This window comes from Herpailurus yagouaroundi, unplaced genomic scaffold (genome assembly GCF_014898765.1).
Source record: "Herpailurus yagouaroundi ecotype Mexico unplaced genomic scaffold, PumYag 162, whole genome shotgun sequence".
Lineage (NCBI taxonomy): Eukaryota > Metazoa > Chordata > Mammalia > Carnivora > Felidae > Herpailurus > Herpailurus yagouaroundi.
Genome location: NW_024412403.1, coordinates 15464550 through 15490817, shown reverse-complemented (window position 1 = coordinate 15490817; position 26268 = coordinate 15464550). Strand labels below are relative to the sequence as shown.

The 26268-nt window shown below is 37.3% G+C and overlaps 1 protein-coding gene across 6 annotated transcripts in view; it reads right to left on the bottom strand.

The window, feature by feature from the left end:
- GRIK1 (glutamate ionotropic receptor kainate type subunit 1) overlaps window positions 1-26268 on the bottom strand; it is a 379538-nt gene that overhangs the window by 138841 nt on the left and 214429 nt on the right. For all 6 annotated transcript variants that reach the window (XM_040484086.1, XM_040484081.1, XM_040484082.1 and 3 more), the window contains exon 2: window positions 2985-3152. In XM_040484086.1, the coding sequence (XP_040340020.1) occupies window positions 2985-3152 (168 nt within the window). The remainder of the gene's footprint in view (window positions 1-2984; window positions 3153-26268) is intronic.

Genomic DNA, 26268 nt, shown 5'->3' with positions numbered 1-26268 from the left:
GAATGTCATGTGAATGAAGTATTGTCCTATGGCAGGGTGACAAGGAGGATATTAATGTGGTCAGAGAATTCAGAAGATTCTCCGGGTGGCGGCAAAAGCACTTCAGTTGCCATCTTCCCAAAACTCAGAAAGGGATTCCAGGCTATTGAAAAACTGCTAAGGAATAGTAAGTGATATTGATACCTACTTAATTATAGAATATTAACATAACATAGCTTAAAGGGATCTCAGAAGCCACGTGGTCCAACCCACTAATACCATAGACCGTGAAGTGAGTCAGGGCCACCAGGTAAGGGCGGAACTCTACCAGAGGCCAGGGGCCAAGCTCAAGGACAGGCCTCTCCCTGTTTCAGCATCAGCCTAACGAAATCGAGTCAGTATAAAATTTAATCTATAACATTTATTTGGTTTTCTCTTTATAAGATTTTATATACTCATTGAGAGAATTTAGAGTATTTTAAAGCATAAGGGAGAAAAAAAAAGACCCTATAATTCCATCATCTTGGAATAATACCTCTTCATATTTTGGCATTCCAACTTATAAAAAATTGAATCTCTGCAGACATAGGTTGATACGTTGCTTTCTTTAACACTGAATTTAACACTAAAAACACACCCTTTCCCCCAAGTCATTACAGAGTCTTCGAAAGTATATTTTTTTGTGCCTGTAGAATAGCCGATTCCATGGCTATGTCATCATTTATTTTACTGTTCTGATGATATTGAACCTTTAAGCTGATCCTAACGTTTATTATTATAACTAATATTATAGTATTTAGTTGTTATATTTTTCTCTGAAGTTTACATTACTTTTTTAGAGTAGATTCTCAGCTATAATTAAATTACTAGATACATATTAGGCAAATTCCCTTCCAGAAAGATTGGGACCAGTTATCCTCTACAACCATGCAAAATAGGGTCTACTCTCTTCATGCCGATATAAATTTATGCTGGCATTATATAGAAGTTTATAGTATCTCATTATTTTAATGCTAATTTTAAAAAGTTTGGAACTCCCAAGAGATAATAATTAAATATTTGAATTAATTAATAACAAAATTTTTAAATGAAACTGTGTTAATTTTTATAGTAATGTTGTTCTACAAATAAAAATAAGTAGAAAAATTATATGGCTTTGTCAAAATGATCTGACTGGATCTAGAGAGAAAAAAATAATAAAATTTTGAAAACCATATTTCAAATATCTACGGTACTGCAAATGTTTACAGTCATTCACAAGGAAAAACTTTCTCGTATTGTGCTCTTTGGCACTGAATTACTACATGAGATATGAAGACATATAATTTTCTGCATTAAGTGCTGTAAGTGTAAATTGCCATTGTCTATGGAAGCTCATTTCCTGGATATGTTTTCATTGGTAACAAAATGAGAGCATGAGAATGTGTGAACTGTTGTTTTGTCTAACATGGGCGATGGATTGAGATGCCTGCTAATATTTAGCTCTGGGATGCTAATATGACTTGACAGAAAATCAATTTTTTGAATTCTGTTTGCCAGCAAATTACCAGTTTTAAGAAGCTTTGGGGGTGTTTAATTTACAAGTATGACAGGTACTTGAGACCACAGAAAAGCTTTCAGTTTTATGTGGGTTGAAGTATCATTGTTAAATGTGTTTGCCTGTCTAAGGTATTTGCTCAGCAATGTTTGTGTGTGCATGTGTGATAGAGAGCCAAGACAGAGACAGAGAGACACAGACAGAGATAAAGACAGAGATCAAAAGACAGAGACAGACAGAGAGAGGCAGAGGAGGAGAGAGATCAAACCCATAGAAATAATTTATGTGAAGATGACTTTGAAGAGCTGTATAAATAGAATTTTATTATTTGTTCATAGGTAACGCTGACCTATGTAGTATCTGCAATTCCATCCATCTTTAAAAAGAAAATGTTCTTATACTAAGGTCATGCCATCGATCAGAAGAAGAATCATTATACTGTTTGCTTTTCATCTGTGCTGCTAGGAAAACACTTTACCTTTTGTTTGTAAAGAGCACTAGGAATCCTGCAGAAGAGTGTGTAAGGTGCACACATCTCATGATGCTGAGTTAATTCTATGTGGAACAACCAATATTAGTTCCTTGGAAATCGGCACAACCATGGTGTTCATTACATTCCATTTATTTGTGTGTTTTTAACTGGCAAAACATTCCTCTATGAGGGAAAAAGCCTCTTCTCCTATGGAGGTTGCTGAGTGGCCTTGGTGTCCACAATAACACCTGCATGGAGTCTCAACAGCTCCCTGGTTAGAGGCCAAGTTGCAAGTGTATTGAATGTGACTGTACTTTGGAGTAGTCTCAGGAGTGTTTGGGGGACATCTAAACAAGCCCCACAATCCCAACGGCTCTTTCCAGGACAGAAACCTTGCAGCCTATGTATAAAGTAGATTACTTTTTAGGACCTTGTCTTCTTGGAAGAAAAAGAGAATCAGGAAAAAAAAATGCAGAGATTGTCTCCTAGGTTTAATTTTTATATTTTTATGACTTTGTGAAAAGGACTTTAAAAAAAAAAAAGTTGAGAAAATCCTAGGTAAACCCAGTAGTTTACAACCTGTTAAAATTCAGGGTGTGAGTTATGTGCGTTGTGGACATTTCCACATGCTCGGTGGATATGACCTTCCACGAAGTTTTATTTGACTGTGCTGTACAATTTCATGGTGGTATCTCAGCCTCAGGAAGGAAAAACAGATCAAGCTTGACATTTTCCATTCACAGCTGAACCAGTTAATCATAGAGTGGAGGGCACTGAAGGGTGAGCTAATCGGAATGGCCCAGAAAACAGAGCTAGGCAACATCCATTAGGATCCTTCAGATTGTACTGGACAGTGACATCAAGGACCGAGATTTCCTGCAACCCATTTACACAAAGATGTCCACTCTGACAAAGGACAGGTAGCAAAAACGGTGACTTGTGGAGCAGACACATCACCCAAAAAAGCTTCGAAAAATTGGAAAATAAAATAGTTACCTCTCCGCGAGGCTTCAAAACTATCAAAAAGATTAATTCTCTGGATGTCATAGGTTAACGTGGTGTTAGGCATCAGGGTTCGATTTCTGTTAATGCTGGTGACTGCAAACTTGAATGCTAATTCTTCAACATTAACAGGTTCGTTTTCCACAGTTTCAAAAATCCCTCCTGCAGAAGCAAAAGAGATGCATGAGAAGCATTAGTCACATCATTCCTGTGTATTTTTTAAGAAGAATATTAATGATTCAGACAAAAGGCCCTCCAAAATAAATGTGGTAATGGTCAGAACAGATCCCAAAACCAGTGTTAAAAGTTTATCAGCATGTGTCACATGCACAGAAATAGGTCTTCATATGAATGCCTCAGTTTTCAAATCCAAAGTTGGACTATATATTACCTCTCAGATGGCCAACATATTCCAAATATTTAATACCACGTCAAGCATAACTGACAACATGGTGGAGAGTGATTTTCCACAGTTTGGACATGAATCACACCGTGGTTGACCTAAACATAATTTGAGCTGTATCTGGTAAGGACCATCCCTCTTCAGAATGAAGCTCTTTTGATTCAAAAGCAGACCTTTTAGACTCTAGATAGATCATTCAGAGAGTTGAGTGGGGTCAAAACGAGACATACATACACTTAAAATTTTCAAAGTAAAAGCACTTCTTCTTTTCTTATCACTCAAAATTCTGAGGTCATATTCTAGCACTTTCCAAAGTGCACAGGCAGATTAAAAGAACTGTTGTTTGTTTTGTTTTGAGAAACTGTTTGGTCTGGCCCCAAAGCAAGCCTACATCCCATCTCTAGAGAAATATGCTTCTCCCCTAACAGAGAATATGCACCAAATCTTTGATATCTCAAACATGAGGATCTCCTCACAGGAGGCAATATGAAATATCAGTGCTTAAAGCCTCGTGGGAGAACTCATCTCTGACTTTGCTTGACATGGTGATATTAGTAGATGTAATTGGAGTATTTTTAACTGTACATTCTTAATTTTTTTAATAGACACAAGACACACAGTAGAGTCTCTCTTAACTGACCTCTACTTAACTTATTCCTTGATTGACCAATACTCCTAATTTCCCTTGAATAAAGCATTAACTGGATTCCATGGAATGCTGAATACTTATAACTAGGTCTAACCATTGAGGGACCTCTTACTGAGGGTAAGTTGTAGGTTTTTTCCAAACTTGGTTATGCCAGATTGATTTGCAAACACTTCAAGTTCTCTCTACACTCAAAAGAAAGAAGAAAGAAAGAAAGAAAGAAAGAAAGAAAGAAAGAAAGAAAGAAAGAAAAAGAAAGAAAGAAAAAAGAAGGAAGGAAGGAAGGAAGGAAGGAAGGAAGGAAGGAAGGAAAAAAATACAGGAAAGAAAGAAGATAAGGAAAAGGAAAGGAAGAAAAAAAAGAAAAGAAAAGGCAAAGGAAAAGAAAAGGAAAGGAAAAGAAAGAAAAATCTAAAGTTGAAAATCTCAAATAACCATCACAAGCAACTGTATGATTTACGTGTATCCTTATAAAAAGAACTCTAGTTGGCAAACTGTAATTTAAAAAAATTACTCTGATTTTATTTGGGAAAAACTAAACAAATACACATCTATAATATTTATTATTATAAATACTATAAATTATTATAACTTATTAATTATAAATTAATTATTATTTTGCAATTTCCTGCTCACTTGATTTTCTGTATTAAATAACAAACTACAGTGTCAGGTTGCAAAAGCTGAGAAGGTTCATACGAAATTACTTTGGCTTCCTTTGACAATATCTCTGGGTTTTAGACTGATGATATGAGATACTCTTGTAGAGATCATTTCCCTGTTCTCTGAGAAACCAAAGTTGAGCACTGTGTGACCATGGTATGAGATCATGTTAACCTTTACCTACAGATTCTTACTGGACACTTATTCTGAAGTCAATGTTAGGAAAAATTTTGCTCTTAAGTGACCTTATCTATGTATTTATTTTTCTTTTCTCAGACAATGGTGAGACAGGTGGGCAAGCTTTTAGTTCTCTCAGACTGTTAAGTGGATTCTCCATAGTGCAATGGTAAGCTCGGATAATAGAAGAAGACAGATAGGAAGCTGACCCACAATCAGAATGACCCAGACTTAAGTTCAGAAACTGTGTGGTGTTAGGGTTTCCACAGTAATTATTAGCATTTTTTTTTTTAATTTGTCTATCTCTTCAAGCACATGGTGAAAGAGAAAATGCGTCTTATACAGAATCACCATTCTTATGGAGATGAAAGTAACTTAAAATGTTCAGCCTATAACTATTTGGGAGAAAGATCAGTCATTGGCTCAAATGTAAGCATCACTTATTTGCATAAGCAGGCTGGTAGGAGGGACTACATACCAGAATGGGAATCAGAAATTCTGAATTTTGGACCTTGGTCCACCCACTTCTTTTTTGAGAAAGAATCTTAAATATTGGGAAGAAAGTTACCATGAAATAGCTCCTTGGTAATATTTCATTTAAGCCTTATAACATTCCATATATGAGGTAGCATTTCTGTTTTTATATATGAAAAAGTGAACTGAGAGATCACACACTTTGCCTAGCTTATTCAAGTTCTCTAAGCCTTTTCTGTGACAAACTCAGGTGTTGGATTCTCCAATCTATGCACACATAGGGCAATGTAATAGAGAATATATATATTCTCTATATAGAACTATGTATAATTGATTTATATACATTATAATACGTAGTGTTATACATATGTATTCTCACTTTGTCAATTTATTTCTGATGTCCTTCATCTCCAAGTGTGGTTTAATAATGTTTCTTTTCTTACCTTAGAGGATTTCTCTGTGTACAGAATGTTATAATGCATGGATGGTGCCCTGAAAACTCAATCATTCCCCAGAAATAAGTTAGTATTATTACATGTGGATAAAGAGGAATTAGAAATTGTTGTAAAACTGCCTACTCACCTCAAAATTGTTCCTTTGGTATATAGTTGTCTTTTACATAAAGCTGAATGTCCCTGAGTTTAAGATAGTGACAAGTGTTTTTATTATGTGCTTATGTGGTGAGTAGGTGAACTCTGTTTTGTCATTTTGGGGGCAATTCTCTTTCATTCTGGCACCAAACAAGCATTACAAATGTCATTAGCTCAACATCCCACCACACTCTCCTTTTTCCCTTAGGAAGGGCTGCTGCTGAATACCAAAACCCTGCAGTGAAGTGAGGCATATAGAGGGCTGAGGAAGTACCAGGAAAGTGCAATCTGATAGAGACAGGACAGTCATTGATGGGCACTATTCCAGTTCCTCCTAAGGAAGCAGACTTTTAAGCATTCACCATTTCCTCATAGTTTCAGATTTGACAAAACTGAACCTCAGAGTCTTTGATAGAGGGACACACACCAAGGGACTCATGCATGATTTAAAAAAAAATAGTGTTTATTTATTTTTCGAGAGAGTGATTGACAGAATGTGAGGAGGGGAAGAGCAGAGAGAGAGAGGAAGACACAGAATTTGAAGCAGGCTCCAGGCTCTGAGCTGTCAGCACAGAGCCTGATGCGGGGCTCAAACCCACAAACCGTGAGATCATGACCTGAGCCGAAGTCGGACGCTCAACCGACTGAGCCACCCAGGCGCCCCATGGTTATTTTTTTAATTTGTGGGTGTGGGGTTGTCAATGAGATATTTCAAGTCTTTGGGGTTCTGTATGTAGTCAGTTTCTGGCCTCAGTCATCTGTACGCTTGGATCTCCTGGTTTCAACAGGAGGAACTCCTACCTGGGTCTTTCCTCTGTTCCTCTTCCTTCTCTGTTCTTCCCCTCCCTTTGGCCCTCCCCGTTGCCCTTTTCTGTCAAGGTCAGTCTCTCTCTCTCTCTCTCTCTCTCTCTCTCTCAGTTTCTCTGTTTCACCCATCCATGTGAAGACAGAAGAGAAGGCAGCTGTCTACAAGCCAGGAAACATGTCCTCAAAGACACCAGCTCTGTTGATGTCTTGACTTACACTTCCCAGACTCCAGAACTATGAGAAATAAGTTTTTGTTGTTTAAGCCACCAAGTCTGTGATATTGTCATGGCAACCCAAGCTAAGATATACATCTTCATTTTTTACCCCAAGGGCTTTGAAATCGAAACTGGACAATTATAGTGGAAATCACATCTGTGCATGTAAAATGATCTTCCAATAGGGTTCTAAATTTGGTACAGTGGTTTAAGGTAAGCAGAGAAAAACTCACTTGAAATCTCAATATGGATTTAGGCAGCAGAGTTCCATCACCACAGGTGTGTTTCTGCCTCTGTTGGGTAGATTCCTGCATCAACAAGTCCAGGCTAAGACAGGTGGTTTTGTTTTGTGACCAAATGGACACAGATGGAAACCAGAGATGATTACATCCTGCACAGATAACAGGTTGCCTTTAAGAAGGCCAAGTAAGAGCTTGTGGTTTGTGCCACGTAATTCTGTCTAGACTTCCAAGAGAATTGGTTTTAATCACAAACTCACTGATTGTTGGGTCAAAAACATGATCATTTTAGGCAAGAGGCAGTCCTTAGTCAAGGCTAAGACTGACTGCTGTCCTGTTTGCAATGATACCTAAGGTAAACAATGGTTTCCACATTTTTCCTAGCCCCTATCCCATTTGTGCAGAATCATAATGTTATGGGATGGAGTCCAGAAATTGTCTGTATTTGAAAAAGACCCAGCTTGGCTCTAGGTCCCATTGCTTGGTTGCTTGATTGATTGATTTTTTTTAGGTTCCAGGGATACTTAATAATCTGCTTCCTAATGTTCCTTCAAATCACCACCTTCATCCAAAGACCCTTCCCTCTAACTCTATGCCTACAACATTGTAATTCAGTTAATGAGCATTTATTTGGTACTACTCTGGAGTGTGTATGTTTTTTTCCAGGTGAGAGCTGTGATTAGCCCTGACAAAAAAACTGGGTGGTCACTAGCTTTCCACAAAGCAGGGAGTTAACACAGTTAAAGTTAGTGTGGATATAACATGGTAGAAAAGGAGGCCCCTTTTACAGGCATCTTAAAGAAAAGCAGTTCTACCCTTGTCTATTGTTTCCACACCTGCTCCTTCTAAGTAGAGCTTGTGCTGGATGATGAGTGGGCAGTATGAGATTTGCCCCTTCTTCCCAAAAGGAATTTAAGAAAAGCAAAGCTACATTGTGCTAGGGAATTCATCTTGCTTGATGATGAAAAGAAAAGAAAAGAAAAAACCCCATTGAAATCATAACATTGAATCTCATTCCCATAAAAGGAATATATTGTTCTGACTTGACTTACCCTGTAATGGTGAATGTATTCCAATAATACATGTACAGTAATACCATTCAGAAATGTAATAAAATTACATCCTCACATATATTTAAGTTCTTTTTTTCGACTTCAGCTGATTGTATATGCCATGTCTATGACTCTACTGAAGAACTCATTTTTTTCATTTACTGATTCATTCACTATTTAATTATTTATTTATAAAATGCTTAGCTTCCTATGAGTCAGACACTGTACTTGGCACTGGGGATACAGCAGTAAAAAAAAAAAAAAAAAAAAAAAAAATCTGACTTTTGGAGCTTACATGCCAGAAAGGGAGCTGATCATGAATGGGAAGAAAGGCATTGACATGTTAGGGTAGGAGGCCAGGAAAGATCTCACAAAGAGGACAACTTCTAAGTAAGAACCTAAGACATTGAAAGAAGAGCATTCCAGTCAGAGGGAACAAAATATTCTAAGGTAGGAGCTGCCTGGTGTTAATTTTGAGGAGCAGTGAGGATGAAAGACGGTGAGCTGGGTTGGGTCTGGACTGATAGAAGATGAGCAGAGGGCAGCGACAGGGGTGGATTAGAGCCAATCATAAAGGGTTTATGGGCCGTAGTAGGACCTGGATTTTATTCTGAGTGAGATGGGAAGCTACTGGAGAATTTTGAGTAGACAAATGACATATTTCAAGAGGATCTTCCTATGTGCCGTTGTGATTTATAATAAGACATATATGTTGGTCTTCATCCCCCTTTTTGGTGCAGAGCTCCTAAAACCATTGGAATTTCCTAAGTGATAAGAGCAATGAAGTTGTCTTTTGTCATGCTGATAATGTGATTTGAGGGCTCCACCTAAGAATGGGGGCTGATTGCCCAGAGAACCAACCCTATGATTAGAGGGTTGGGACTTTTGGTTCCACCCCCTGACCTCCAGGGAGGGGAGAGGACCTAGAGGTGGGACCAACTGCCAATGGCCAAGAAGTCCATCAATCATGCTTATGTAATGAAGCCTCCATAAAAGCTCAGAGGGATGGGGTTCATAGAGCTTCCTGGGTGGTGAAAACATCCATGCCCTGAGAGGGTGATACACCCCAACTCCATGGGAACAGAAGCTTCTGTGCTTGGTACCCTCCTAAACCTTGCCTTGTGTATCTCTTCATTAATATGCTTTAATAAACTGACAAATGCAAGTAAGTGTTTCCCTGAGTTCTGTGAGCTGCTCTAGCAAATAATCAAATCCAAGGAGGAGGAAATCATGGAAACCTCTGATTTGCAGCTGAGTTATTCAGCAATTGTGGGTAACCGGGGACCTACTAGCTATTGGTTTCTGAAGTAGCAAGGCAATCTCATGGCACTCAGCCCTTATCCTGTGGAGTATGAAACTATGTCCAGGTAGGTAGTTTCAGAATTGAGATAAACTGTAGAACACCCAGCAGGTGTCACAGAGAATTGCTTGGTGTGGGAAAATCACCACCCATTTGGTGACCAGAAATGTCAGAAGTGTTGGGAGTACAGTAGTTGTGTGAGAGCAAAGGAGACACACATGGCACAGGGTTCCTACAGTTCATCCTGTTTTCTGTACTATGAACAGACTGAAGGGAGGAGAGGGGCAAGAGAAAAAGCCGAGATCTGCTACTGAACCCGCTACAATATCAGGTGACTAACCAGAGGCACTGGGGTAATTCAGGGGACTGATGATGATGGTTTGGTATAGATTAGCAGTTGCTGGGGTACGGCAAAAAGTGGCGAAATTCTAAATAAAAATTGAAGGTAGAGCTGGCAGGATTTGCTGACCAATTAGAAGTGAAAAGAGAGTCAAGAATGACATCTGGCTTTCGGCCTGAAATTGCCATTCACCAAGATGAAGAAAAGAGCAGGTGCCTGATTTGGAGCATGATTACTGTGTGATTCTTGTTGCAAATCTGAGTGGAGATGTCAACTAGGAAGTCACCTATACTGATCTGGATTCCGTGGGAGAGACGTGGTCTAGAGATAGAAATTTGGGAGTCATCACCAAAGTTTATGCTTAGGTGGTGTTTAAAGCCATAAGACTGGGTTGACATCACCCAAGAGCAGGTGTAGATGGAGAGAGGCAGAGATTGGAATGATACAGTCAGAAACCAAGGAATTGCCTGGAGCCACCAGAAGCTGGAGGAGGCAAGGAATTGAATCTTTCCTGGAACCTGAAGAAGTTGGACCCTGTTAAAAACTTGATTTTGAACTTCTGGGCTCCAGAACTGTGAGAAAATGGATTTCTATGGTCTTAAACCACACAGTTTTCTTGTAATTTGTTACAGCAGCCATAGGAAACTAATAACAAAAAGAAACTTTCAGTAGTGGATGCTTTTAATTATTATATTTTTCTCCTTCATAAAATGTTACTTTATTTAGTATATCAAATAGCAATCTTTAGCTCTCTAACTTGATTTTGCAAATAAAGCAAGTAACTGTACCATTGGGTTTCTTTGTTTGTTACACTTTCCTGTTTTATTCTTGATATGACAGGTCCGTGATGTTATTATGCATATTCTAATAAACCTCGCTTACCCCCTTAACTAGCTGTTATGTGCCCATTGTGACAAACTGCGAGGTCATCCAGGAAAGAAGGGTGAAACTATTAGCTGGCAATCAAGAAATGGAAAGCTTCAGTAGTGTTGATTCCTGTTTTGCATTCCTGTGGAACAATAACCATTCCAGAAGCTATCAGCAGAAAACAAGATGGCAATTTGATCTATTCCTTTGCTGATAGGTACTCCTTAAATATACAGTATTATATTGCCTGTCTTTATTGCCATATCCATAATTCTATTTTATTACATCATAAGCAATTTACTATAGGTCTATATTTACTGCACCTTTAATTTCAAGCCTATACATTTAAATTCTAAGATTCCCTTAGATAATACTCTCTTTCCCACTCAGCTTACCTCTTCTTGTTTTACTTTTGGAGACCAATATAATCTTAGTAAAGATTTCATGCTAGGTGAATTTGGATGGGAAGCACATGTTCCTTGATCAAATGGAGAGTGAATGGATAAGGGGCACCTGAAATTTTACCTTTCGTGAAGTCCTGATTAAGGACAAAGCTATGGGTAAGGACAAGACCAGCCTCAATGGTCTGGCTGTTGCCCAAACCTTCTACAAGTATCTTCAGATTTTGGTGTCCTTTGAAGAGGGGGAATGGTGTTTGACATCCCCCCTAATACAACAACCACATCTAAACTCTCTTTGAGTCTCAAAGAGAGCTGCATGAATTCAGTAGGAATGACCTTTAAGGAGGAAGAGAATATGTCTTGGAGTAAGGAATTCCTGAGATGGCTCAGATGTTAGCGGTTATGGGAAAGGCCAGTTAATGGAAAAGCTATGGATAATGGGCTGTTTAGCACAGGCTGCCAGTAATTTTTCTTAATAAATCTGAGTTGCACATTAAAAAAGAAAAGACAATACATCCAAAGCCAAAGAAAGGTACTCTATTCTAGTGATATTCAATATTCAACTCGATTCCATTGATTCCATTATTGACCATCTATTAATAGCTATCATTATGCTGGCAGCAATGGAAGACACAAAGAGGGACACACTTGGTTTACACCATCAGCAGAATTCCCAGCCTCGTGGTGGTAGATTACAGAAAAGAACACTATGTACAGTAGTTAATTATTTCATAACAGAACAAGAAGCCCACTCTTTGTCCCTTCCAGTGTGGAGTCTTTCTTGATTTTTCCAGCCAGAGGTGAACTCTTCCCTCTCTTTTGATAACATACAATCCAGTACATATTTGGGGAATTCACTTTGGTGTAAAATCATAAGCTGAGAGTCTAACTGTTCTTTGAAGGTGGAGACAATGTTTATTGATCTCCGCCTTCTACCAGGACTAAATGTCTTGATTTGGACATAGTACATTGCCTTTCAAAATGACCATTCAGTTGAGTTGAGTCTCTTCTTTGTGACTTAACACCCTGCCTGATGAGGTAGTACATTCTGCCAAGGGAGAGAAGCTTATGAGAGTGATGGAGAGGAAGGTGGCTGTGTGAGGTGGTAGAGAATGCCCCAACTTTCCTCTTTCTACCTTGTTAGCAGTGACTGCTCCCTGTCTCCCAACCATTAGGGCACATGGTCCTCAAGCACTTTCAAAGCTCTGACCCTTCCTTAAAGGCTCACCTGTCATAGGGCCACCAGCTCCTTAACACTTTAGCAGAATGGCTCATCTCCTATTCAACAGCAGATTTCAGGCAAGAATCAGGAATATTGCTGAAGGATTCATGCCAAATTTACTTTCATGAAATTTTGTGATCACTCTACTCTCTGTTGAGAGCTTTTAGCATCTCATTTAAATGATACAGATGCATAACAAAAGGCTCAAATTTCATTTTCTACTTGTTAAATGAATGGAATATGCCAATTTCATATCTTGTAGTTTTAAGGAAGCTGTGTTCTACACCTCATTACAATTGCCTAGTTTTCTTCTGCCCTATTTCTGCCATCTCTGAAGCTGAAATTTCTCCTTGCTGAAAACGAAATAAATATTGCTGTTAAAGATGACAACTGTTGTCTGAAGCCAGAACAAATGGAAGTTCACAGCTCTGACAGAGCAGTGTTTACCAATGTGTGTGCACAGAAGTTGCCCATGAAATGCTACAGGCAAAAGGAAGTTCAATGATCAGGTCCCCTTAGGAAAAATTGCTTAGCATCATTCCTTCTTGGAAATCCTCACTGCACAATAACATAGAAGAGTCTCTCAGAAGTCCCACAATAAAGAAACAATTTGACTCTGGTTGGCCCATGGTTTCTCATTCATTTGATTATAGTAATGAAAAGTTGGACACTAGGTTCTTGATCAGAAATATTAACCCTCTGATTATGATGCTTTTTGAAAAACTAGTATTAAATTTCTAATGTCAATTTTTACTCCTTTTTCATTAAAAAATAACCAAAGCATGAAGATGGTTTGCATTTTATGAAAAAGTCATCTTTTAATCAATCATCTCAAAGATATGTTGTGGACAGAAGGCAAGTCCTTAACATTTAATGTAAATCTTTTAAATGCAAAGTCCTTTGCTACATTTTCTTTTTCTTTCTTATTATTTTTCTATTAGTTTTTTTTTAAACATCTATGCATATTTATTTGAAATATCAAAAAAATCCTTTCAATAAAATTTTTCATTTACTGATTTGAAAATTGTACAAAATGGTGAATGAGGTAACAATACTGTTTTAGAATCTCAAAAAAATTAGAGTCTGATTTAAACATTCACATATTTACTACTACCCTGTTCCTTTAAAGAGTATCAAATTGAGGGGCACCTGAGTGGCTCAGTCGGTTAAGCGTCTGACTTCGACTCAGGTCATGATCTCACAGTTTGTGAGTTCAAGCCCCGCGTCGGGCTCTGTGCTGACAGCTCAGAGCCTGGAGCCTGTTTCAGCTTCTGTGTCTCCCTGTCTCTCTGCCCCTCCCCTGCTCATGCTCTGTATCTCTCTGTCTCAAAAATAAATAAACATTAAAAAAATTTAAAAACAAAGAGTATCAAATTGAAACTCTGTATCACTATTGTTAAAGTATGCTAGCCCAGAAGGTATTTGAGTTGAGCAAACCCTAGATTTGCTCATAATCACATTCTAAGATCCAACGCTATAAAATGAACAGAGTTTGCACTGACATAAATAATGAATAAGCTCTATGGAAATTACTTCTCAGAGAAAATCTTTTTGTGAAACACTTCAGTCTCAGATGAAGAGAGATAAACTTGACTATTACATGTACCCGGGAAAGCTAGACGTTGGTCAAAAATAAAATACAATTAATATTGCACCACAGAGGGATTTGTGTATCAAATACCACGGGTAGGAACTTTTGGAAACACGCACCACGTATTTTGAAAGTCGTAAAATCTGGAAATTCTCTCTGGAAATTCTCCTTGCTACTCATTTACATATATTTTTAAATATGCTGTACTTGGTGAACTCCCGTGATGGAGACCACTATCCAGTATTTGAGTAAACATTGTTTTCTTCTCTAAATAATTTTGTTTTAAAAACATGTAAGTTGTGTAAAAAGTTGAAAGCAAAACAACAAAATGCAATCACACCGGGGTGAAATAATTATTATTAACACTGGTTGATTTTCCCTCCTTTTTATTCATATAACTGCATTTTCTTTGAAGTAATTAAGGTGGTGCTATCTTATTATCTCCTGGCATTTTTACAAAGGCATCTCCCCCTGAAAGCAAATCTTATTATTATTATTTTTTAATGTTTATTTAAGAGAGTGCAAGCAGGGGAGGGGCAGAAAGAGTCAGAGACAGAGAATTGGAAGCAGGCTCCACCCTTTCAGCACAAAGCCTGAGGCGGGTGTCAAACTCAGGAAATGGGAGATCATGACCTGAGCCCAAGCTTGACGCTCAACTGACTGAGCCACCCAGGTGCCCCTAGGAAGCCTTATTTTTCATGGTTGCCTAATATTTCAATGGGTATAGCAGGTTTACCTAATCAACTTCACTTTTTTTTTTCTTTTGGTAAGTTGTTACTAATTCTTCACTGTTAAAAACAATTTTTTTAACGTTTTTATTTATTATTGAGAGAGAGACACAGAGCGTGAGCAGGGGAGGGGTAGAGAGAGGGGGAGACACAGAATCCAAAGCAGGCTCCAGGCTCTGAGCTGTTAGCACAGAGCCCGACGGGGGGCTCAAACTCACCGACCATGAGATCGTGACCCAAGCGGAAGTCAGCTGCTCAACTGACTGAGCCACCCAGGTGCCCCGCTAATTCTTCACTGTTATAAGCCCTGTTATAATTGACATTTTGTCAATTTTCCGTGATTCGGCCAGGAGAAAGAAAAACACCTTGAAATGTATTTATTAGGTCCTAAATTATAGACCATTTAAGCTTTTGTTAAATAATCCTAAACTGCATGCAGGAGGGAAGCTGACTTGTACAAGTATTTTGTATCTACTCTGTCTAAATGTCCACTTGAACTGCAACCTTGTGGAGATTCAGATGGTTTTTAAGTTAGCTTTTAGCAGAAAGTATTTATTATTGCTTTAATATACATGCCTTTGAATAGGGATGAATTTAATTTTTAAAACTTATTTACCACTTATTTGTATATCTGTAATTTTAAATTGCTTGTTCTCGTCCTGTGCCTTTTTTATATTTTGAGACAATAATTGTTTTTGTTATGGATGTAGGTTACTCTCTTACTCAAAAGGATTTAAAGCCTTTGACATTTTCACTGCAAATATTTCCGAGTTCATTATTCAGCTTTTATGCTGATTAGATTCTTAGGCAGAGAAATGTTTAAAGTTTTATAATGTCAAATATATTGATTTTTCCCCCCTTGAAACACGAAACACTTGTGGTCGTTGGATCTTTCCCTCTGGATGAATGAGAGGATTGCACCTCATCTGGGGTTTGGATGGGGCTGGGTGACTCGTTCTGTCCAGTGACTTGCGAGCAAAAGTTACAGATGTCACTTTGTGGACAGAGGGCTTAACTGCCATCAGGAGGACCTTCAGAGCTTTTTATCATTTCCCTCTGTCCCAGTGATTGGAATATTATAGGTAAAAATTGCTCCTTTGGCCTGGGATCCAGAGGGAGGGCATGAGGAGCAGAGCCAGAAACAAACTCACTATTTCCAGTGTAGTAAGAAAACACACAGAGACTCTTAAATACAGAGAACAAACTGAGGGTGGGGGATGGACATTGAGGAGGGCACTTGTTGGGATGAGCACTGAGTGGTGTATGTAAGCCAATTTGACATTAAAAAAAAAAAAACCCAGACATTTCACAGTAAACATGCAGATTATTCTGGAAACAAAAAAAAGCCTCTGTTTTGGGGGAAGTGATTTGTTACAGTCACTGAATCTGGCCTTGCGAGACTGTTGGAATATTTACGTTTAGAAGTTTCTACTCTATCCACCAAATTGATAAATATTCACATACATAATTACTCTTAGGATTTCAAAAAAGATATTTTACTTTCCGCAATTAGTTATTTAGTCCATTTGAAATTTATTCTGGCATGTGGTAGCAGGGGAAAAGCTAACATAATTATGCTACATATATATAATTACCCACTGATGTATATAATTACCTACGGATGTGTTACACCGTCTTCATCACATACTGAGTTAGTACATGATTTAGGTTCCTGACTAATTCTGTCCTGTTGACCTTTCTGCCTATGCATATGCTAGCATTATATTGTGTTAATACTAGCTTTAATACTTGCTAGGGAAATGGACACGTCTTCCTAAATTACTCTTCTTATATATGATTTTCTTGAAATTTTTTTTGCCTATTTACTGATTGAAATTCTTTTAGGAATATCGTGAAATGTGTAACTTGCTTTTTTTGAATTATAAAAAAATACCCCATCTTTCTAAGAGCATAGGCATACATTTATTAGTTTTATTTTATTTTAGTTTTCAGAAACAAATCACACATTAATGTATTTTCCTAGATATTGCAAGGGTTTTTATTTTTTGATAGTTGAGTTTTATCTTTTATACATATATTATTACTAATTTTGTTTTCTTCCTGGACCTCATTGAGGAATTATTGATAGGCATAATTGTAATTGATTATATTTTTCTGTGTGTATCTCCATCAACTTGCCTTCCTGAGCTATAATTACTGAATCTTCTGTTTATTTGTTGAGTGTTCTCATAATGCGATCGTCTCCAAATATCCATTATCTCTTTTTTTTTGCTTATTGCATTGTCTAGGCTTGAATCAAAGGCATATGCTATTATATAATTATGCTAGTATTCTTATGAGCTCAAAAGTTCTTAAAACATGAGATTGAATATCAAGTATATTGATTTTTGTACTATTTGTCAGGATAAAACATGAAAAATATCTAGTGTAAGGAAGCAGTAACCCATCCCTCATGATAAATGCCAAGAATGTCCTCATTGCCTATTTTGAAAAATTAAAAAATAGCATTGGGGGTACTTTCATGGATCTCCCCTTATACCTAAATTGTACTTTCTGTCATTTTAATTATTAAAAATTTATAAGTGTATCCATACTTCTTTATTTATTAAAGCATTTGGGTTTGCATATTTACATTTCCAGCCAGCTTCAGCTATATTTCACACATTTTACTAGATGTGTTTGCATTCTTGTTATTTTATAGATATTTTAAAAATAATGCATTATTTCCACATTGACTTAACAGTTAGTCATCTTTAAATTTCAAAATTTGAAGTTTCTTTAAATATTTCTTTTTTCTAATTTAAAAGAAAGCTGCTTAACTACATTACTTAAAGTTTAGGATATACAATAAAGGAGAAAAAATAATAATTTAAAATTCCACCACTCAGAGAGTTAATGATATCAAAATTTAGTTGTATTTTCTTTTGATGTTCTTTGCAGTATGTGCATCTGTAGTAGAATCATACTGCATACAAAATGTTGTATTTTTCTGCTTTTTGTCTCAATGATATTCTCTGTTATTTAATATTTATGAAATATAATTTTGATTATGTATAATATTCTATCTCAAAAACAAAAGTGTGTTTAGAGAACTCTATTGTTGGACATCTTTATTTACAATTCTTTGCTATCAAAGATAATGCTTTAATAAATATATCTTTGTGAAAAAAATAGTGTTTTCCTGGTATCTTTTTCCTCAATTCTTCTATGTGAAATTCAGTGTCAATAATATGTTAATTTTTAAAGATTTTGATGTATATTACCTAGTCATTCTCAAGAAAGATTTCATCAATTTACATGCCTACCATGAGTATATAAAAGTGCACATTTTTCTGAATTTCTAGGCATTGTAAATAAAAATAAATCAATTCCCTAGGCAAAACCTTTGCAACCAATGGTTATTTATGTTCACATTTCATTGACTATGAATGAAGCTGGACATTTTTTCAAAATGTCCTGTTGAATTTCTCTGTATGTGTTCTTTTACACATTCTTAAATCCTGGCTCCTGCCCATTTTGGATGGGGTATCTACGTTGATCTTATGCATTTATACATTAAGGAAGGAAATTATCTTCTTATAATTGGTTCTGATACTTTTTCTAGTTGGCTATGCCTTTAATTTTATTTAACTTTTTTTCTGATGATGAAAGTTTTATATTTTTATGTAATTCAATCTATCTTTTTATAGTGAAAATGTTTACTTCTTTTTGGAAACAGCTTCCCACTCCTGCTTCTATACCAGTCTTGCGATGAGGAAGGAGTGGACGTGTTATGCGTTGTTGACAGCTGAGTGTTTCAACATATGCTAACGTTTCGCTTGCTGGATTTATGTCCCAGGACCAAGAGAAAGTGAGCCTGTCTCTCTTGAGGTACCCAAACCATAAGACGGAAAGTTCCAAAGCTGTTGGCACACTGCTTTTCACTATATTGATGAAAGAAATGGGGGCAGCCATGTGCAGTGATGAGAATGAAGGAGATGAACAGACAGGGAAGAGAAATCTTAATGGGGTTCAGCTCCCTGCTTCTAGTTATTTCTGAAGTCCAGCCACATTCTTGCATTTGCATCTCAACATAGATTTTAAAAAACACCCCCCCTTTTCAGCTTAAACTACTTTTATGTGGGTTTTTGTTAAATGCCACCAGAGTTCTAACTGATATTTTTGTCTTTACGAATTTTGTTTCATTGCTGTAATGCTTTGAAAATTCTCTCCATTCTAAGAAGTGGCGTCTAATTTTTTTCTGTTGATTTTTAGTTAGTGCTCTAATAATGTTTATAATGCATTTTGTATATAGTGTGAGGTAACTATCTTTAAAAAGAAAAAAAACAACATATCACCTTGGGGCTCCTGGGTGGCTCAGTCGGTTAAGCGTCTTGACTCTTGGTTTCAGCTCAGGTCATGATCTCACATTTTGTGAGTTTGAGCCCTGCATAGGGCTCTCTCTCAAAATAAATAAATAAACTTATAAAAAAACTATTAAAAAGCATATAACCAAACATAAATACATTAGCAAATATGCTATACTACAATAAATTCTAATTGTTGTGGAATTTGAGTTAAATGAATAGTAAATCTTGATTGGGGGTTAGGATATACTTCCTAAACTTTTCAGTTTGGCTATGAAGGATGTGTAGAATTTTGAGATGTGCAGAAACAAAGGGGGTGTATCATTGGCAGAGCATGAGAAAAGACCATCAAATTCAGAAAATATTGGCCAATTTGGGATGGACTTTTCCTGTGCCTTTTTGATGGAAATCAACTTTTCCCGTGCCTTTTTGTTTTCTCCAGCTATACAGATTTTGGCTATGGTGTCTCTTTGTCTGTATTACACTAATTTATTTATATTCGTCCCCCTTTCGGAGCCATAAATCTGAACTGTCTTCTTTGTCTTTATAGTCCTAACCACTGTATAGTGCATTGCATGGAAGAGGTGATCAATGAATGTTTTGGAAAAGAATGAATAGCTGTGTGTGAGTTTTAACTGGCAAGATGGGCAATAGGGAGAAAGCCCAGAGATTTGCCTGGAACATTAACATGGTCTAATCTGTGTTTTAAGCAGGTTGTTTTATAATTAGAATTTCACAATGTATATTTAGAGTATCTTTAACTTTTTACATCCTTAATTTATTGATTGCTTTCTGACAAGTGAGGTGCAGTTTGCTTTTCACACTTTTCCTCGTGGTTATCTTTGGTATTGCCACGGCCCATTGCATTTTGTTAAGTCCAAAGCATTAACCAAGAGTACCGATGATTCTTAATAGCAATGCTGAAATCACACCGATGTATTTTGTGTAGATCACTAAAAAGGAAAATTAACCAAGAAGAACAACCAGAAAAGAAAATCAATGTGTGTCTGCAATGTGGAGGACATTTCTGGTTAGCGACAAGGGTGACCAGCCATGCTGGTTTGCCTGTATTGCAGGACTGTCCATGCTGAAACCAGTAGAGTAGGTCACCCTGTAAGCTGACCACCGTGAAGATCTTTGGCTTGACTGAGAGTACCTGGGTATCTGCAGGCAGGACAGGGTAGTGTGACCCATGCCATGTGAAAGCACTGTGATACATTTTATTATTCCTAAGCTGAAAATTGGAGAGAACCTTGGGCACTATAATTGCAGAGGTTGAGAAGAGGACTAAAAAACTCAGATGTAACAGTTAATCTCACTGTAAATGCATTTTATAGCTTTGATTCTAATTTATACAAAAAATCTTTTTTTATTATTTTTTTATTTGGGGGAGAGAGAGAGAGAGTGAGAGAGAGCAGAGGAAAGGGGCAGAGAGAGAGAGAGAGAGAGAGAGAATCTTGAGCAGGCTCCACGCTCAGCACAGAGGCTGAAGTGGGGCTTGACCTCATGGCCCTGGGATCGTGACCATGAGATCATGACCCGAGCCAAAATCAAGAGTTGAACTCCCCAGAAATTCTTTGTGAATAAATCTCTCTGTCCCTCAACTTTTTAACTCACCAAATGGGGCTGAAAACACAAAATGACGACCATCAGACTTATGAAAATGCCGAGTGATTGAAAGCATTCTGTAAATATTGGGTCAGTTTTCTTCCAAATGCCCAATCTTCTCTGAGGATGGAATTTAGATATTTTATTACTTTCATTAACATTCAGAATCCAGCTTTTTGTAGGACATGGGACAGTAACTTGTAATTTGCTATTGGATGAACTTTTCGATGTTTTCAGGAATCAAAGATCACTGATCCCCCCTTCTGTTGCATGAATGTCCTAGAGACATTCTCCTGGAGTCCCTTCTCCTTGCAACATTAACTCAGTAAGATTCAGGAATGCGTGCATGGATGGGGATACTGCCTCAGACTGAGCCCATAAATTGAGCTAAAACTGCACTCAACTTCATAGCACAGGAGGATTTGTGAGTGACTGCTGATGGTGACTCTGAAGGGTTAGCAATGACCCCAGGAGCTATCATAATCAACTGATGGAAGCCAGCTCGAGGGTAAGGGGGTTCACACCATTCTAAACATACTAGGTGAGGAGAGAGGGGACAGAAGTCTGAGGGGCCAGGATTAGGACCAAGGTGAGGCCAGAGGCATTTTCCTGGGATATACAATGTAAGGGGGCACCAAAAAAAATCAGTAATTGAGATAAATAATACTTTAATTCAGTATTTTAAAAATCTAAACTTAATTCAAAAAGACCCTATATTGAACAAACCATCTAAATTATGAATAAAGTCAGGATCTTTTGCTGTACCTGCATGGCTCTGCCCACTCGTCTCCTAATCCTGACCTTGCCTGGGTCTATACTGAGGAGCTGTGGTCATAGTCACATCAAAGAGTAGCTTTCTTACCCATGCATTGATGATGGTTGTAGCTTTAACCACCTGGAGTGTCGTGTGTCTACTTCAGTGGTGAAGTAGAAAAGTTTACCAATGCACCTCCTTTCTGTTGGAGAGTAGCTTAGGTACTAAAAATAGATTTTTTAATATGAATTGAGTACTCTCCACATTCCAACATGATGCCAAGTGCTCTATGTACATTATTATCTTATTATAACCCATTCAGTTAATTACCTTGTGAGATAGATGCTATCATAGTGATGTTCTGGAAGAGCAAGCCGAGGGGCGCCTGGGTGGCTCAGTCGGTTAAGCGGCCGACTTCGGCTCAGGTCACGATACCACAGTTTGTGAGTTCAAGCCCCAGGTCGGGCCCTGTGCTGACAGCTCAGAGCCATTCTGTGTCTCCCTCGCTCTCTGCCCCACCCCCACTCACACTCTGTGTGTGTGTGTGTGTCTCTGTCTCTCAAAAATAAACAAACATTAAAAGAAATTAGAAGAGCAAACTGAGGCTTGGAGACATTAAAAAGTTTTCTCACTGCCACATAGCTGGTAAATATTAGAATTTGGGAAGTGAGCCAGTATGGTTACAAAACCCTTGCTTTCATTTAGTACTCATCCATTGACACCCAAAAAGCACAGAATTACGTGAAGTCACTAAAAGTGTACAGGCAAGTGCCAGAGTGTAACTAAAACATGAACGTCTGAATAATAAAAGAAACATAAGCAAACATGGTTCCCTGGGAAATGCATTCTGAGAATTAACTGAAAGGCAAGAACCAGGCATGCTGTTACTATCATTGTTAAGGTGATGGTGAGAGCCTGAATAACTCAAGATCTCAGTTTCATCATCAGGTTTCTGACAACAGTGACTCAAAGGGATGTCGTAGACCTGTATCTTGCAAAAAAAAAAAAACCAAAATTTACTTGAATAATACCTTTATAATGCATAGGACAGAGCTTTGAAAGCAGTAGGTGTCAGTAACACTTGACAATGGCAAATGGCAAAGCATAATTGCATGCATTGATTATTGACCATCTAGACCTAAAGAGGGTGAGTTGTCACATCTGTTTTGAGAATCAGTAATATAGTCCAGGTGCATGATCAGAAATGCCTCTGTTACTGGGCATCGCGTGCTCTGAGGCTCTAGGAGCCCTTATGTTGGCTCTTGTCTCTCAAAGACATCCTTTACATTTGTGTAGGGAGAAGTGGAGAAAGAGAGATTGTGAAGCTTATTTCTGTAAAAAATTATAATGTACAGAACTCATGGTGACATTTCTACTGCCTTTGCACTTTGCTCCAACTTCTGTACAAGCCAAAATAAATTTGATTTTGAGAATATAAAGTAGATACGAAATTCATGCTTTGGGGCTAGTATTTACAGTAGAAAGGTATATAACAGCTCTTACTTGATCCAGGTGAAATGGTTTTTTCCTGATCATAGTGTATTTTACAAAGCCTTTTAGTTTTATTCACTCAAGACTTCAGAAATCATCTCCTGGGTCTATTTTGAGCCCATTGACGAAGCTAGATCCCGAAACTTCTGAAATTTTCCATTAGTAAAGTTACTGTTTTCAGCTTTAGACAGAAGTTTGCATCTTCATTTTCATTGATTTTTACATCCTTTGTCAGAGTATAATTTGTACAATTAGTGCCATATTCTTTCGGAAGAATTTAAAATGTATAGATTTCAAATGTTCAGCTATCTCTTAAGCAAAAAGATAAGAACATGGCTTCACAGAGATTTTTTTTTTTCTCCAGCCAGCAGGGTCTTCATTCCCTGTCAGAAATCTTAGCTTTCAAAGCTCTGTAGCACGTCCATATCCCCTTTGACAACAGTGTCTGTACTATATAAAATTCCCATTATGCTTATTAAGCAGTGAGATTCACTATTTCCCAAAGAGATCAGTTTGAACTAAGACAGATATTTCCCAAAGGACCAATTGGCAGAATTCACATTTCAAGACTTCTGAGCAATTTGTCCGTCTCCTCTTTTTTGTACAGAAAAAAAGATTATTTATCTTGATTCACTTACATAATGCATTACATAGACCATAGCTGATTTCAGAAAAACAGGCTAAAAGCTAATTATATTAGAAAGTCATCTCTGAATTCTCTTCTCTTTCATTTTTAAAATACTTTTAAGTAGGAAAGAAACCTGAGCTGCTCAAGGCTTCATTAAAATTTGGACACTCTGATTTCTAATTATATTTCTTCTGATCATATTTCTACATTTTAAAAGAAGTAGAAAAGAAAATTATTCATCCAGCTAATAAATAAAGCCCTTATTATGGTTCCCCAATCCCCAAGGTACATTAATCACAATTGTCATGCCATTAAATGTAAATATGGTTTGTGTTTTTTAAAAGTGTGCACATATTTTTCAGATAATTACTTTACTTTATTGTTATACTTCTTGCGTAAAATACAGCTCCTTTTACTTTAAGCCATTTAGATTCTATGGACATATTTCCTTATTTACAAACTAGTGTCAGTTATGGCAAAACAGACTATCTATGATTCAGAAAAACCCTCCTATCGCTTAATGTCTATGCTACTTTATGTGTTTTTGGGGTAGAGTTCTTTCCCCCTAAGTACTGAATTTTGCTTGCCCATTCGAAGATAATAAAGCGACCAGGGACATGTAAGCCATGATGATGTTTGCAACTGAAGGTGTTCAGAAGAACGAGTTTCCCCAAAATGTGACACTTTGGCATGTGGGCTATTTGGCATGAAGGCAACTGAGATGCTGTGGGCTCAAGGGAAACGTTTATCTTCCCTTAACTACCTAGAAGATCTAACTTGCAGGTCTTTCTCCAAAAAAAAGAGTTACTGCCACAGATAAATTTTCACAGTGACCCATCCATATGGCAGGGCAAACATTTAATCACCAAAGGTCATTCTTCTTGCCCTGTGAATTCCCCTCCTCTCCTTTAAAGCCCAGGTCTCTATCCCATTTCTTAGCTCAGAGTGGCATACATACCTCACTTTACCTGTGGTTGAACCTCTTGTATAGGTGAGGTTCCCAATGTGTGCAAAATTAAATTTGTTTTCCTCCTATTAATGTGTCTCATGTCAATTTAATTCTTAGATCAGCCAGAAGAATCTTGTAAAAGTGTAGGAAACATTTTCCTCACCAACAGCTCATCCTACTGAAATGAACTGCCACTCTCAAGCAGACTCTGGAACAGCTGGTGGGCTCATGAAACTTCAAGAACCTCTCTTCTCAAACATGAGAATTTAGTAACTATCTGCAAGATGAATCGCCAGACAGTTGCTCTATCTGTCCCCACCCATTAGAACATTCTTATTTGGTTCGGAAGCACCTCCGTGAGAGACGATTGCTTCACACAACAAAAACAAAAACAAACAAAAAACCCAAAAAACCTAAGCATCCCCAAACTGTTGTTAGAATTCATGTTCCAATGATATCACCAGGATTTCATCATTCTCAGTAAACTGTATACCTTTACTTGATAGACATTTATGTACATTTACAGACATTTACCAGATAGAACACTTTATAAAATTCAAGGCATTGGGGGAATATTGTCGATGGAAAGGACAGAGAAAGGCTGCAGAGATCTGCCATTTTCTCTTGAAATGTTCACAGCAGGTGCACATAGTGTCCAAAACTGTAAGGAAGATCTTTAAGTCCTCCTTCCGCCAAGAGAGCAATAGACAGAGGAGTTGACAGTAGGCGAGAGATGCAAGTGACTGAAAAGAAATTCATTCATGACAGAAAAAGAATCAGCAAGAGTCACAGGAAAACACATATGAAAAAATAAAGGAGGGAGATGTAGAAGAGTCATACAATATGTTTCCTGAGTGACACATATACACACAAGCAACTCTGCAAACAAACCAAAAAGTGCTTTAGAAGCAAGTTGTCCCAGGCTTAAGAACCTGTAAAACTTCTGATTGGAAGAAGAGACACTGCTTACTATAATCAGTTGTACTCAGGACTAGCAAAAAAAAACATAGTGCTGCATGACATGGTGGGGGGCATGGAAGAGACCACCATATGATCCAGCACTCCCACTCCTGGCCATATATCTGAGGGAATTGAGATCAGCTTCTCAAAGAGATATCTGCACACCCTTGCTCATTGCAGAATATATATATACATATATATATGTATACATATATATATGTATATATATGTGTATATATGTATATATATATACACACACATACATATATATACACACACACATATATAGACATATATATGTATTATATATATTACATATATATATAATAGCACACACATAGTGTTAACTATGTGAGATGATGGATGTGTTAATTATCTTGACTTTGATAATCATTTCTCTACATTTATGGATATCATATCATCATGTTGTATACTTTAAATATACAAAATCATATTTGTCAATTATTCCTCAATAAATTTTTTAAAAGAGGTTTTCATCATAGAATTAGTAAAGAGAGGTATCTTTCCTCATTGAAAAGGTGAAAAATGCTTATTTTACAGGCAGTTTAGGTTTCTCAGAAGGTCCACTGATAATTTGGTCTTATTAAAATAAATTTCTGACCTTAGAAGAGCTTTGCTGGACCTACGACTTACACAATGACGTGTCCTGATTTCCCTGTGGTCCTCGTGGATAATGATCGCTCTAATTAGAAGTAACACATTGATCAAGGCAGAGATGAAAGGGGCCACTTTGTGGTTGCTTCATTCTAAACAATAGCCTAGTTGGAGAGTATTATCAGGAAAATAAATTTAAAAAGCAAGAGTGATTCTCTTATATTCCTTTTCAGCCTCTGTAAAAATGAGCT